Genomic DNA, 15,576 nt, shown 5'->3' with positions numbered 1-15,576 from the left:
TGGCAACTCCAAAAATACTTCGTGCTGTGAAAATGGAAAATGTCCGAAGTTCGCATTTAAACTTGCCAAACAAAGGTGGTCATTTAAGAAATAAACTTCTTTAAATGGCAGAAGAACACCAATTTAATGGAGTTAAAACTTTCATGAATATGTGACCAAATAAGAGAAATTGTGATGTCTGAAGTAGTCATCTAAAAACTGAATTTAATAATCGGATTTCTAAACTAAAACTATAATATATTTACTTGTTGAAACAAGCATATAATTAAAAAGCCAATTGATTTCCGTGGGACCCATTTTCAATTTACAATCGCACCAGATATTGCCATTTAATCCGTGCCACAGGCGAACTAATTTCTGTTTGCCTTTCAATTTCCAAACGTTAATTGCAACAAATTGGCTTGGTCAGGACCAGAGGTCTGTCCTATAACTATTTTTTCGGATGAGCAGGTGCCCAATTGAAACGCTGACCTTTGTTCAGTGCCAAACAAAATGAGTGTTATCAAGTGACCTGCGACAAAAATAAAAAAATCCACATAGCGAGAAAAGGAAACGAGGGACGGGCGAGTGTGCAAAATGTCCAATTTGAATCTATCGAATGCCCCACGCCGTTTGGCCCCCGGGACGGCCACACCTGTGCTGAGCAGAGCTCCTGTTCCCGGTTCCAGTCCGGCTGTTCCAGCTGCAGTGCCCGCGGTGCTCACGGCACGACTGACCTCGGACAACACCGTGGCCAGCGGAGTGGCAAGCCAGCAGGTGTTGCACCACCAGGTGTCTTCGGAGCGGCATCCACCCAGTTCCTGTCCGGACTCACCCATCCGCCGGGTATCGTCGAGCTTGAAAAATTCAGCTCTGGACTTCGCATCGCGGTTCTTCAACAAATGCAAAGCGGCCACATTTACGGTGGATGGTGCCACCTACACAATCGGTAAGTTAATTACTTAGTAGATTAAAGAAGTGATAGGATCCCAAATACATCAAAAGGTGCCAAAAGGTGTACTATGAAAGCAAAGATACTTTTTTCACTGCGCTTTCAGACTAAAAAAGCAGTGTTGCATACTGCGTTGCCCTTTGAGATATTATTTGCTCGCGTTTCCTTGAAATACGTACTTTGTGATATATAAAATACTTTGTGACAATGTAAAACACACCAGTGCCAGTCATCTTAGTAAGACAAAATGCACAACAAGTAGATGCAAATAAATTAAGACCCCTGTAGTACACAACTTCGCAGACGAAGGTAACAAAGTTTCAGACAAAATGAAAATGAAATCTTTCAATTTTCCGGTGTGCATCAAAGGGGAATAACAAAAGCAATTACAAGGTCAACAAGTGTCTGTGTGTGGAGTGTGGATGCATGCATAGCAAATGCGTTATTTCGGCACCTTTCCATCTTTGTTTTATATGCCCACACCTGCCAATCGCCACCCCCACTGCCCATCTGACATTGGGTGGCAAGGTCACCACCGACTGACATTGGCCAGGTGTTTCCTTCACTCTGGTTCGATTTTGTTTTCGCTTTCCCTATCGATCTGCCACAGCCGTCACAGCAAAATGGGTAATTCAATGTGAACCGATGATGACGCGTCTTCGTCTTGTGTGTCATGTTCTGAAGAAAGATTGATTGCAATTTAATAAGCTGCTTATCATTTTCTGTGGGAAAGTGATTGAAACACTAAAAGCGAAAACAGTAGATATATATTACAAAATTTTATTTTTTATTCAAGATTCATTTCTATCAAATATACATAAATAAATTGTAGCTCGCGCTGAAGCTAAGTTTGTTCACCTATTTGAAGAACAATATCTGATGGCAAATATTGATTGAACGAATGCCATTTCGTATTCAATTAAATGCGATGCCTTACCCGGAAAGACGTGTGTTGACATAGCAATTGTCGCCGAAATTGGAAACTCACGTGCCTAGGTGTTAACTGTGTCTTACTGGTCCATCCTTGAGCGCCACTTTTCCTCTTTTCCCAGTGATATGCCGAAAGATAACTTTGATACGGCACGCAACTTTGAATCCGGCCAAGTCCCAGGAGGCGAATTCGTAAACAGATTTTGCTGACTGAAGAGGATTTCGCTCGCTCTCTGCCTAAATGGGTGTGTGTGTGTGTATGTGTGCGTGGGTGTGATGTCCTGGAAATCTGCGTGAAATCGTCGGCTATATGCAAATCGTTTGATATCGAACTTTTCGAGCTCTGCGTTGCCAGGTGGAATTTAAATTGCGAGCAGACATAAATATTTTTAATTGAGAGGGCCGTGAAGCGATAATGAAATGTATCTTCATCTGAATCGATGTATCTGTATTAATGACACACGTGTCACTTAGCATTTTTTAATGATGTGAGGTTGGTTTTATTTATGGTCAGACAATCAGAGCACCTCTCAAAGGAAATGGGAGAAAGAAAATGCCCCAGCTGTGTGCCATCAATTAAAACTTGCAAATGGAAGGGGTTAAGAGTGCAGGGACTCTGGTTGCATCCATGGCAATTTCCACAGGGCGTAATGCAATTAAGAGTGTCACACAGCAAAATGGCTAAGGAAAATGGAAGGAATTCCCAAGTCCGGCCGACGTGGCAACATGTGCGTCATCCACTTTTCTAAGAACCTTTTATTAATAAGCCTGCCTGCTGGCCAAACTTTGTCTGTGGCGTTTTAATCTTTAATTGTTGATTATGTATGCACAAGTGGCAGCGGCGGAAGCTGCCCCACAAGTGAGCATCAGCCCTTGCAACCGACAGGAAACACAGCCCAACTTCGTCCTTCCACCTTACCAACCCACCCCTTTTGATTCCTACGTTCCTGCGTTCTTTGGTTCCTCCGCTCCTTGGTTCCTTGGTTCCTTGGCTCCTAGGTTCCATTTCACCCGTCGTCGATGTCTACTTGTATACTTTGCAGTCGGCGGAAATTGCTTTGTCAACGCTGCCAGTGTGGGAAATTCAGGCCAGACTGCAACAGAAGGTCCTGCACGACGGTATAAGCTTCTAAGGTCCTGCAGCTCGTCTCATGGCTGACTGATGTCATAGATGCGCAAATTAAAAATAATGACAACGGAGATTTCGCAGTCAGAAGTTCAAATTGAGTTGCTCTGGCTTTTAAATAGGTTTTAACACTGGCGAAATACCAATGTTTAAAAGGCTATATGTACATAAAGGATATATGTATGCATGTATTTCATGTATCTTTTGTTTAAAAACTTGAAAACTTGCAATTTAGAAGCTTAATAACCATAGCAAGAAATCAAAAATGTTGACAAACTTTCCTTTAAGCTTTCAGACCGACTTAAGCTCTTTGGGAATTTGTCTTACAACTTTGTGAGCTACCCCTTTCACACAAGGGTATTCGGCAATCAACGCCTTTCTGCACCTTGATTGCAGTTTATGGCGACAAGGAGGAGCGCGAGGGAATAGCACCACAAATCCAATAGTGATCCCAGTGCCCATTCCGCATCTTCCATTCGCCGATCCATTCCGCAAAACGACATTAATCAAGGCAGTAAACGATGGTGCCAGTGGGTCGGGCATGACCAGAGCCATTACCATGGCAGAGTCGTTGATTTAGTTGCTTTCCACTGGCCACTGGAACAGTCGTACCTGTTGCAATCGAGAATTTATCGATTTTCGCCAGAGGAAGGTCCTTACAGTCCTTGCAAGCCGAGGCGCAAGTCCTGGCGGCGAGCAACAAGCGAGTGGGAGAAAAATGAAAATCGATTTCACGCTCAAATTGATTTGGTTTTTATTGCTTTGGCCATTTAATTTATGTTCCCCCGACAAAAGCTGACTGCTGTGCCAGCATGCCAGAGGATAACACAATGCAAAAAGGATCCGATCCGACGGAAGGACTCGGAGTGGAATTCTTTGTTGCGTTACGGTTTGACAATATTAGCGCTTATAAATTTAAAATGCTTATAGGACCGGCGACGGAGGGAGAGCCGTTTTTCCTTGTAGAAAAACAAGGAAACATGTCGACTTGTGGGCGGAAAACATTCCTTAGGCATCGAGGTGACGGCCCTGACAAGATGTCGCTGCTCCTCGTTCGTCCTGTTCCTCCACTTCCTCCAGCTCCTCCTGTTCTTCCTGCCAATGCTGTTGTTGCTGGCAACATTGATTTTCTACTCTGCCACCAACTGCCAGCAGCAGACTATAACATACCAAACCCCCCACCAAAACCAAACCAAACCGAACAGTATCCTGCCTTTTGGACCCACGCACAGCCATACATTATTTGGTTGTGAATGTTGGTTCTCTTTCCTTTTTTTGGGTGAAGAGTGAACAAGTGGATTCGCCACTAACTCCATCGTCCCATGTCGGAGAATTCTGTTGAGGTTTGCGGGCATATTTTGGCAAAAACGTTTTTCCACCAAGCCAAACAGAATGTTACAGGGGTATATAGGGCTTTTCAAGGATTGTTTGTCTGGCAAAAACTGCAGATGGATATATACAAAAAACAAGCTATAAATGGTTTAATTAATAACTATATATATCAGCTTTATTTATTACTTCTAAGTAATAGGTACCATAACAATCGGATTATAATATGCAGTAAATCAGCAAAAATGATAAGTTAGGGTACTTATTCATTCCATAACTACCCGCTCATTAGTTTTCCCACAGCAGAGCTGCTCCATCGTTAGACATCCTGTTGGCATCCTTTACTTCCTGCGCCTGTCGCTGACTGCCGTTGTCACTTTCAACACTCTGCCACCGCCTTTTGCAATTTGTTTCGAATTTGGCATTAATTTTTCACACGGGACTAGGGAAATTGAAATGTTGCCATAACGGAAAGTCGTTACGTAGATGGTGACGAGCCTCAGAAAATTTGGGGTTGATGGCAAATTGTGCAGGTTTTCTAGTTTCACTGAAGGCTTAAAATTCAATTAAAAGTTTATTAGTCAAGCAGGAGCAAAGACTAAGTTAACTCTGTGGCTAAAACTGTGTTAATCGAATGAAACTACTTAGGCCGAAAGTTTTTGAGCCTTACATTTGCCGTCAGCCTCAACATCGAGTGAGAAGCTCATAAAGCCCTGAGACCAGACTGGATAAGTACTTTGAGAGCAGCCGAAAATAAATATCCATTTCCAACTCCCACTCCGGTAGCCATCTCATCTTTAATGGCGCTGGTATTCAATTTAATTGCCATCGTTTCCGCAGCTGATTGCTCTCAATTTCCAGCCACCAACTAGGCCTAGATATATAGGCCTGTTTTCTGGCCTGGTCGCCATGGCCAGGTGTTTGGCAAGTCGTTTGCCAACTTCAATCAACGGAAATTGAAACGCAAACGTCGAGCATCCATTTCTCCCCCCTCGACAAAAAACGTGCGAGTGATGAAAGTGAAAGCAAGTTCGCTCCGCTTTATTCCCTGTTCTATACTATACTATGCCATTCAATAAATACATTTTGGGCTCTGTGGCCATATCTATTCCGTCAGTTATTGTTTGCCCAATCCATAGCTGGCTTCATATTTATTTTATCGCCGGAATGGCGAATGAAAACCAAACCAGTCCGCACCTACTCACCCGCGTGAATTTCCACCGAGGATAACGAACTTTTTGTTTATTTCCAATGCCCAAACTGCAGAGAAAGAAGCGAGAAATTTAATTTAAAATACAAGCAGCTCGATTGGCAACAATCTCCACCCAAGGGTGGTAAAAAAAAAAGTGGAAAATAAAACTGAATTGTTTACATTTCATGGGCCAAAGCCTCTGCGTGGCGGGTGACAACATGGAAAAAAAAAACAAGAAAAAATGAAACTATTTTAAATGGATTGTCTATGGTGTTAAAAATACGATTCGGGCTTAAGCCGATGGAGGGCGATAAAAAAACAGAGGGACTGCTTTAATTTACAGCTGTTAATAAAGGCAAAAAACCTACTAAATTAAATACACTTTTTTCACAACTCGTGGCAAAGTGCGCTCGAGCATATTTGAAATGTTGAACATTTTAAGAGCTCAAAGGGCATATTGCGTGGCTCGATTGCCCTTCTGAAATGGCTGCGCACTTTTCACAAATATTTCACACATTTTTCCCTCCAATTCATTTACATCTCAAATGCAAAACCATATATAACCCAACGTCAATGGGTGTATACAAATATCTCGTGCATGACGGGAGTTCATCTTTCCATCGAGCAGACCGCAACCTAATTGAAATTGTAGTAGCATCATCAATCATAGCCACATAACGTATACGCAGCGTATGCGCACTTCAGAGCCTGCCAGCATAAGCAATATTCTTATCAATTTACCAAAACACACTCCACACACCATACAACCTACAACAGAGCACCTTGCTAACCGACAGCCTCGATATAAATTATTATGGCAATCATCGGTGACTTTTATTCAGGTCCCAGAGCCAGCTGGGGAAAACCCAAAGGAAAATGGCTTTGGCCAGTCTGAGAACGAGAAGCGGAGCTGAAAAAACAATAACACAGCAGGTGATATTTTTTATGGCCAACTCGCGTACCTTTTGGCTCCTTTATTTTTGGGCACTTTTTATGGCTTTCTCTTGTGGCGCCTTCAACGTGAATGAAACTGCTGGGCATTCATTAAGCATCCCTATTTGCTTTGCCTTCTTTGCCGGCTCGTGTAAATTTAATTTAAAGTAAACTTTTCAACTGCAGCAAGTGAAACTTTTTCACGCACAATAGGGGCGTGACTTGGTCGGCACTTAGCACAAGTGCACCTGGAAAATAAAATGAAGCCCCACACAATAATCAGGTTCCGCCGACATTGTTGGCCTGTCGATGGATGGATGAGGCAACCAGTTTATCACTATGCCGCGTTCGCACTTTGCATAATTTGTAGCCCCGGGCCACTTTTGACTCTTCTGAGCTGTTCGCTCACTTATCAAGGTTTAGTTTGTAAATATCCATAGACAGTTTTCCATTTACCAGTCTCTTGCAATTTATCTGTAAATCTATGCGACAAAGAAAAACTTTCTGCTTTATACTTTTACCCCCCTTTATTCCCTTTTTTTTTTCATTTTTACTCAACCAACTTGTTGTGGGTGAACGGAAATGTAGAATGAAAAAAAAAAGTGGGATGCGATGGGCATTAGTGGGTGTGTCGCACCATGGAGGACGTCATTGCCATCGCACACGCTAGAGAATTGTGTTTTTGGGGCGTGCCGGCCAAGTTAGTGCGGTGCTGCTTGGGTTTTAGCCCGTTTATTGCCCTGCCCGCAGTTTTGCTCTACTTTCCTCCCCTTGGGCGCTGATAAAAATCTACTAAACTTCGCGCCGCGTAATTGAAAGGCCAAAATGGATGGATGCACACAAGTTTTCGGCGGATTTCGTTCAAACATGGAAAATTTGGGCAATGTCTTAAATCATTTCGATTGTAAAGGTGTGTATTATAAGCTCTCACTGGTTACTCAGTAATAATGTTTGAAGAGCTTAGTTGAAGTTTTCGCGCAAAGGCAAGTTGAGTTTTGTTTATCTTCCAAAAGTCCATCAGAGATAGTTGACACTAGGGAAAAAGGAGTTCATGGGAGATAGACAACATAAGTTTTAATTTAAATAAAATCAAGTTTATATAAAAATGATAATGTGAACTTTAGATCAACTTTATCACATTAATTTAAAATGTAAAGCTTAAAACACTTTCGAAGTTTCTTCAAATTTCACCATTAAAACAATATTTTCAAGAAGTTATTCTCCAACTGTAAAAATTAATAACAAAGTGAATAAAAATCATAATCACAAAAAACAGCACATAAACCGATAAAAAGCACAAGCTCCTTTTCATATCTCTCACCAACCGACCGGAATCAATCTTCATTTCGCTGTCACACGCTGCGTATACGTAACATTTTTGCTGCTCCCTCTGTTTTATGGAACACAAATCAAATTTATGCGCTGGTCAACGATTTTGATGGCCCTCACTCGGCACTTCATCCCCACTAACTTGGCCCTTACCCCCCACTTCACTCTTCCCGCCACGCGAACACTTGCTACGTGTTTGGAAAACTGATTCCACTGCAGCTGCTGGTTGATGTTATTATTATAACCATTCCCCATGATATGTGTATAGATGTGTATTTGGAAAAAAAAATCCATAGATTTGTATACATGTGACCTTTGATGGTTCCTATTCCCATTTCCGCTGGAGCCTCGGTTCCCGATGCACACGTTGGCCCGGGCAAATTGAAATTGAATTGCGAACTTTAAAAAGTTTATGGCCAAAACGAGGCGAGTGGGCCAAGAGCGCACTTAGCGGGCCAAAAAGGGGATATGGAGTGGCTTACTGGAGGATTCCTCTACGGCATAAATAGAAAAAGTTGTCTTCTTCCGCTCAGCGTCCTCCTCGTTGGCAAGTTTTGTGGCAACTGCTTTGCCCGCAGGGCTTTCGTTCCTCTACTTTGGCATCCTCGACTATATTCTCTATATCCTTGTACAGGATAACACTTACATCCATGTGCGTATGTATATTTGTTTGTGTTGTGTTTCAACTGTAATCAGACGCACACAAGCAAATAAACAAAAATTCATTTTTATTGTTGACTGCACTCAATTACTTATTTATTTATTTTTCTCCTGCTTAGAACTCGACGGCACAGCACGGGACTGAACTGGTCAAATGTGCGCAATGATTTTTTTTCGATTTGTTTGCAAACTCATTTAGCTAAAAAGAGCGGGTTAAGGCAAAGGATGCTCGTTGGTCAGCCTGCGGTTTATACACGCCAGTTGAGTATCTTTAATGATATGTGGGTTATTAGGCAGGCTCTGACCAATGAAGCGATTAGGGAAAACCTTTCGATCAATGGGCCTCAGAATTTGAGTTATCTTAGTGTCCGATGAATTTGGGTAGGAGATTATAGAGGGTGCTCTTTGCATTTTTAGTTGAGCATCGGCTTATAGTCATAGCTAAAGGAATATTCATCTAAAAATATAAGCGAACACCCTGTATTGGAATCCCTGGCCAAAAGCCTGGGCAGTAAGTCATGCATGAAGCGAAACTCACTCGCCTTTTTCGTCAGTCGGCCTAGAGAACATAAGGACCTCCGGTGAATTCAGGAGGAAGGATATTTACCCTCTCCCCCCTGCATCACCACGCCTTTTTATTCCCACTGTGTCATTGATTTCTCTGCTCTGAAGTGCTTGTTTGCTTTTTAAGCAACCGACTAGCCGACCCATACTACGTCTTGACCAGGAAATGCCTCGACGAATCCATGATTACATCTGGGCCTTGGATTCAGGATTTACCGAGTCCTTCGTGCAGGCACACAAGTGCAATCATTCTGCCGCACATACGCACAGAATCGAATCGCACGCATAAATAATCAAAAAGATTCCGTGATCTCGCACAGCAAGTCAATAAATTAATGCTGAATGCAAACCAAATCGATATTCATTCGACCCGTACAATTTTTTCAATTAATTTACAATGCGTCCGTTGAATAAGCAATGCACTTAATACACTCACAAATTATGAACTCATCTCGCATGCTGAAAATATGTTGAAAATATGCTGAAAAGGCCCGAAAAATGTTAAAACTTTTCGCTGCCTGGTAAATAATTAATTTTTATTTTACAACCAGCGACATGGAGAGAAACGAATACGTGTGCATGCGGGCATCGAAAGGACGAAGGGGCGAAAGTATGGGGCACTTGAGCCAAACTAATTAGGAGCAAAAACATAGTATTCTACAGCTTGTTACTGTGGCTGCTGAATGTTTACTCGCTGCCGGCAGCAGTTGTTTTGTGGCATTTGCACTGAGAAAAACTACGATATTATTAATACAAATATTCAAAAAATATGCTAATATTGCAAATAATAATTGTGTATTCATATTGTTAAGAGCTCGTTATAAAGATTAAATTCTATTACAGTCAGTCAATTTTATAACAGTCAGTATTAAGTTTTTAGTTGAAAGCTTTTCTGTGCCTATAAATCAATCTAGTTGTTACTTAAATTTGAAATATATATTATATGGTTGCTGATCACTTATTTTCTCTGTGTATGTCATACTTCCTGCTTCCACAACGTTCGCTTTAGAATTAACCCAATAAAGTTTAAAGGCGGAGACCGTGCATACATACCAACGTATTCCCTTCGTGCCAGGTGAATTGCTGCCAAGTACCTGGCAGCTCTTTAACACTCTCTTACAGCCCTTATGCTCGTGCCCAGGACTTTTAAGTGCATTAATACATAAAGTCGTCCTGCGACTTCTCACTACCCGCTCCCAGCCTCGTGAAGTCAAGTGGACTGACTGTGATTTAAGAGATCCCTGCATCTCTCACGTAGCATCAGCATCAGCTGGCCCGAGCTGTCACTTTTTGGATTCCGGATCCTGGATTCAGGATACTGGGCGACTGTGACCGAGGGGCATCAAAATAACTCTCCGATTGCAGATGGCAGCTTTACAGGCCATGGTCCTTAATAAAACTTTTATATTGCATGTCAGTTGAGGAGAAGGGAGCCAGGAAAAATCGGAAAAATATATGAAAGGTGGAGGAGAGGCAAAGGATAAGTTGGATGAGGTTCGCTGCTCTTTGTTCGCTCGACAAGCGAGTTGCTTCGAATGAAAGCTCTCAAATTAAATTGAAACTATGCGAGAGTGATTTAAAAAATATGGTGATTACGAGCATTTTTACACAATAAAATTCACTTACAAATTAAAAATGAATCCACAATAATCGACAGAGTCAATATAATTTAAATCGGTGGCAAAATTCATGAAGAATGCCATTCGAGCGAATCAAATAACAGGGAACATATATTCATTTATTTGCCCATTTAATTGCCACCACTAAAATATTCACTGTTCATTTTTATGACATTGATGAATATTTAAGTCATTTACGTATTAATTACATTTGAGCACATAACTCATTTCGTAAGTGCATCGCAATCAACGTTGTTTTTTGTCAGCTTTAAAAGCCTCTCGTTGAAATTAATTCGAGTTCCTTTGCGTATAAAAGTTTCCCCATCTGACGGGAAAATCGATCGGGAGGGAATGGGTGTTATCCTTTTGGCTATCGGCATCTCTTTGCCGGCAATTCAATTTGGACAATTTTCATGCTAGCCTACGATTGAAAGTGCAGCAAAGTGGCAAAGTGTTGGCCAATTGCCTTTAAATATTCCCTTCGGCAAATATTGATTTATGTATGTGTGTGTGTGTGCAATTCCTTGCCAAGGACTTTCGTGTCTGGCCAAATTCGAAATATGAAATTCCAATTGCAAGTCCGGACCAGAATCCGCTCACCGTTTGCAGCTGATGGCTGCAATCCGTTGGGTGCGCCGAGTCCTGGGGATCCTGCAACGGGATTAACATTTGTGATTGCAAAATGGGTGAGGTGGGTGGTTATGAAGTCGGGAAACAGGATAACGTCTTTCAGGATTTTCCTGCACCAACGAGACCATACAATTGGCCAGCGATTGTTGCTGCTTAGCCCTGTCATTGTGGCAACTGTTGTTCGCCGGCAATCGAAGGTGGGCAGATGGGCAGGTGGGTGGGTGGCAGGATGCGGTGGGGGAGGGAAGGGGCGTGGTCGTGCGGTTTCCTGTTCATGGCAAATGCGAATGCCATTGAGTTGTGGCGACAGTTTGCCCATTTCACCGTCAGTTTGCAACTGAAAGGCCCGGATAATTGGTTTCTTGCGAGGTGACTAAATGGAAAGTACTATTATTTAATGAAATATTCCCAACTCAAATGGCCATTTCTTTACCTTTTGACCCCATCGCATGTCTGGCTGCAGTACATGCATTAGCCATCTGATTTATGTACCGGGATAAACATGCAAATGACCCCCAAGCCTTGGCATAAATTGCGGCTTTATTTTTTTAATTATTAAACAACGTCGCGGTCTGGCAAGTTATATATGTCAACGAACTTGCTCATTAAGCCGAGCTGAAGGCAATCAAAACTTTTTCCTGTTTTTTTGATATTATTTACTTTGGAAAAAAGTTTTAGGCCCGTCAATTATGGTACTTTCGGTAATTCCTGCCAAGTTTGCCGGCTGCTTGATTCACCAGTGACTTTCACTCTTTAGCTGTCATCTGACCGGCAATATTCCCCTGGGGCATTTAGGACATCTCATTAATGGCGCATAGAGATGGGGTAATGCCTTCAGTCGGGCGGATTTTCCCCTAGGTCGTCCTCGCGTGTCCTTGACATAATTTACAATTTCAATAACATTGCCAGTGCGTCTAAGCTAGGGAAATGTCGAGCAATTTATTTAAGCATTATCCTTTTGGCACAACTCCTTTGTCGTAAGTCGCAATCATCATTGTCATCATGACGATGACGAGAGGGAGGCTGTGGGCGGTGAACGGCAAGCGCATTTGTCATCATTAAGGATGGCTTGCAGGACTAAAAATTAGTCCTCAGTTGCCGGTAAGGAAAGAGGAGAGAGGTGGCGACAATTGGTCCAGGATACGATTTATGCGTGTGCAGTTCTACTCAAGAGTCACGCCTCGGTGTTCGTTGTTGTTGCTGCTGCTCATTATGGCTTAAAAAATGTTGAGCACGTCGACGCTTGTTTGCATGAAAATCGTCCTGCCGGAGTCCGTTGTCCCTCGTCCGTTGTCCGTTGGCCATAGTCCGTAGTTCTTCCCCTCATTCTCGTCCTGTCGTGGACAACACTTGAAGCCGGTCGCTGGGGTCCAAGCAGCTCTGCTCACCACTGCGGCCACTTGATAGTCAGCGCTGACATCTCATTATGGTTGTCTGCCCGTCACCAGTGCGTATGCGTGATGTCTTTCTGCCGTCTCCAATGGCCCGCTTTTTCCTTTGCTGTTACATTTATTTTTTTTTTTTTTTTGTGTTGGCAAAATGTCTGCAACGCGAATTATTTTTATGTGTCATTGAGGACCAATTTCTGTGTGCGACTTATACACATGCATTTCCTTTGCTATAGAAAATATAAGTCTCTGTACATTTCACTAGCAAGTGACGACAGGAAGAAATGAAGTGAAAGGCGGAAAAGGTTTTTTAGTCTGGTTGGAGGAACTCTACTTCAGAAAAAAATTGTCCTGCACAACGGGCTTAACATACTTTAGAAATTCTTGAAATGATATCAACATTTTTCTATTTTCCACTACAATGCACAAAGTGTATAGTTGCATGCGTTTAAATCACTTAAAATATTACACTCTATATGCTCCCATGACTGCTTGAAATCTAATCACAGCAATAAGCTCAAGCTACACAAATTGGAAAATCTCGTTAACAATTTGAATTCAATACTGGCAATTGTTTGCTTTGTGTAGCAAGTTTATTTCAGAGGCAATTTAAACAATCATAAGCTGTGAAATTTGCAGGGAGATTATAATATCGTCGGGCAGCCCAAATTCAGATCAATCAATGGTGAATATGAAATATTAAAGTAATTGTGTAGATGCTCATAAATTATAAAATACTCCCACAATGCTTATACTTCAATTGTATTACACACAGAAAAGTGGTATTACGCATAAATTGAATAGAATTAAAGTGGCTATGAAATATGCCGTCCTATATAACAATGAGTAGGATTTACATATCCTGACCGCTGCCCAGAGAGTTTTCATTTTCAGATTCCCAGAATTCCTGCCCTCCAGACATATATCTTTCGCTTGGCCCTTAATGCAGCCAAGTCAATCATGGCCCACTTGACCACAGCCACTAAATCACTTTGAATGAGCCCGTTTCTCTGTGTGTTGGCCAGGCCCAAGCCACTTATCAGATGTTTATCTTGGCAGGGAGTACTCAGGGACTTTGGCATGGGTACGAGTCTGTATGTACGTCAGTCCTCTACAATCTCTGCCCTGCATGTTGACAGCGACATTTACATAGCGGGCGCCCTTACATCCTTGTGGGCGTGGCAAAATCAATTGCATTGTTGCCAAAGAGCAGGGAAGCGGAGTGGAATGGGATGGGATGTTTGAGGAGTCGCTCGAGCCACTGACAGCACATTAACCCGCAGACAGACAAAATACACAAGGACGCATGCATTATTTATTAGCATTTTCCGCCCGAAAGACAAAGCAGCGAAGAAGGAACCTTTGGGGCCCCAAACAAAGGCAACTTTCGAGGAGCTGCCGAAAAAGTGCTCAATCAGCAGGTCGAACGAATCGCTGACTGACTTCGTTCCTACGCACGAATTGACACTTGAGATGGATTAGCATGACGCCTCAACGGGCCGAAAACTGGGCTAAAAAATGGGGAGGTGGAAAGGCCTCGGGGTGGGACACAATAAATCAAAGCGATTGGAAATTTACAATCCCGAGAATACGGAAAATTCAAATCCTCCTTCACATGGGCCACATTTATAAGGATGAGCTTTTAATCTCGCATTACCATTTATATAAGTTGAAGAATAACAAACTTACAATTAATATAATTTAAATGGTGGCGTAGGAAAGCAAAATAACACCTTGAAAAACTATGAATACAAAGCTTGTTAGCCAAATTAAAATATGCCCATAAACTATAACAGTTACACATAAAAGTAGCTTTATTTTAGGAAACATAAAAACTAAAAAAAAATTTTACAAATCAAAAATTAAACGATAACAATATCTACATAACTACATACAACTTTCCAGCCAAAAAGGTTTTTCCTTTTACCAATTTTCCTTTCCATCAATCCTTTGTTATCGTTCATAGCTGAGAAAAGCAAGTGAAAGCAAGAATCCATTATGGCGAAAGTCCTAAAAAATGTGCTGTGTCTTGTGGTCGCAGTTGGGGCGTTAAATTGGAACAGCTGTTCCAAGTTGTTAGCCTGGTTGGCTGGCTGTCGACTTTGGCTCATTTAGTCCGGATCCGCGGCGCTGGAAACTAACCACTTTTGTTGTCTTCGCCGGCTCATTTTCCTCTTTCACGGGCACTCCCGTCATGCCATTTTCCATTTCCGGCAGTTCCGCCTTCTGCTTTTTGATATCACAGTGGGAGCAACAACAATTACGCAGCGTTTTCCCATTATTCGGTAAATTATGAATTAGCTGTGAGTGGGATCCTTTCGCCGACAACGCATCGCGTACTCCGTTGTCATTACTTTCTTCAATTCAACCCAACCAATGCTAATCCTAAGTGGGTTTTCCGCCAGGTCCTTTATAATTCATTTAGTGGATCTCTGTCAACGTTGATTTAAAATTAACGAAAACCTTAGCCGTAAGTGTTGGTTCACATAAAGATGGCTGCATGGGAAGAAAATCCACCAAATTTGTTCTTAAGGTACCAAAAGTTAATTAACTTATATCGATATAGACATCAAGAGACAATCGGTGATTTTAATAAATACATTTATTTTATTATAGTAAACATTTAACACATATATTTGAATATTGCTTTTATTATTTTGTTGGCCAGTGTACATGTATTTTTGGAGCACTTTAGGTCCTGACAACTTTCCAGGCAGGTCCTTCACATCCTGGCCCGTGTGCTTGTCCTATGTTAAATGCTTTGTCGTACATCAAAATTATGTCGGCATTTATTAATGAGCTGTAAATGTGATTGATGCGAGTGTTGTTGGCCCTGTTCATTATATCACTCCGAATTTGGTTGTTGTGCTCAGCTGCAATGGTGCGGCATTCGACTATAATGTACGCGTACATATATTGGGCGCTTTAAATTATATTGCATGCAA

The 15,576-nt window shown here is 41.9% G+C and overlaps 1 protein-coding gene across 3 annotated transcripts in view; it reads left to right on the top strand.

The window, feature by feature from the left end:
* Nucleotides 1-444: 444 nt before the first annotated feature.
* LOC6732011 (calcium/calmodulin-dependent 3',5'-cyclic nucleotide phosphodiesterase 1) overlaps nt 445-15,576 on the top strand; it is an 83,338-nt gene continuing 68,206 nt past the window's right edge. Inside the window, exon 1 of one of the 3 annotated variants that reach the window (XM_039298455.2) lies at nt 445-928. In XM_039298455.2, coding sequence (XP_039154389.1) covers nt 577-928 — 352 coding nt within the window. In that variant the 5' untranslated portion in view covers nt 445-576. The remainder of the gene's footprint in view (nt 929-15,576) is intronic. The other 2 variants (XM_039298459.2, XM_039298460.2) reach the window with 2 other exon arrangements.

Source organism: Drosophila simulans, chromosome 2L, assembly GCF_016746395.2.
Source record: "Drosophila simulans strain w501 chromosome 2L, Prin_Dsim_3.1, whole genome shotgun sequence".
Classification (NCBI taxonomy): Eukaryota; Metazoa; Arthropoda; class Insecta; order Diptera; family Drosophilidae; genus Drosophila; species Drosophila simulans.
This window is presented reverse-complemented; position numbering and strand designations above follow the sequence as displayed.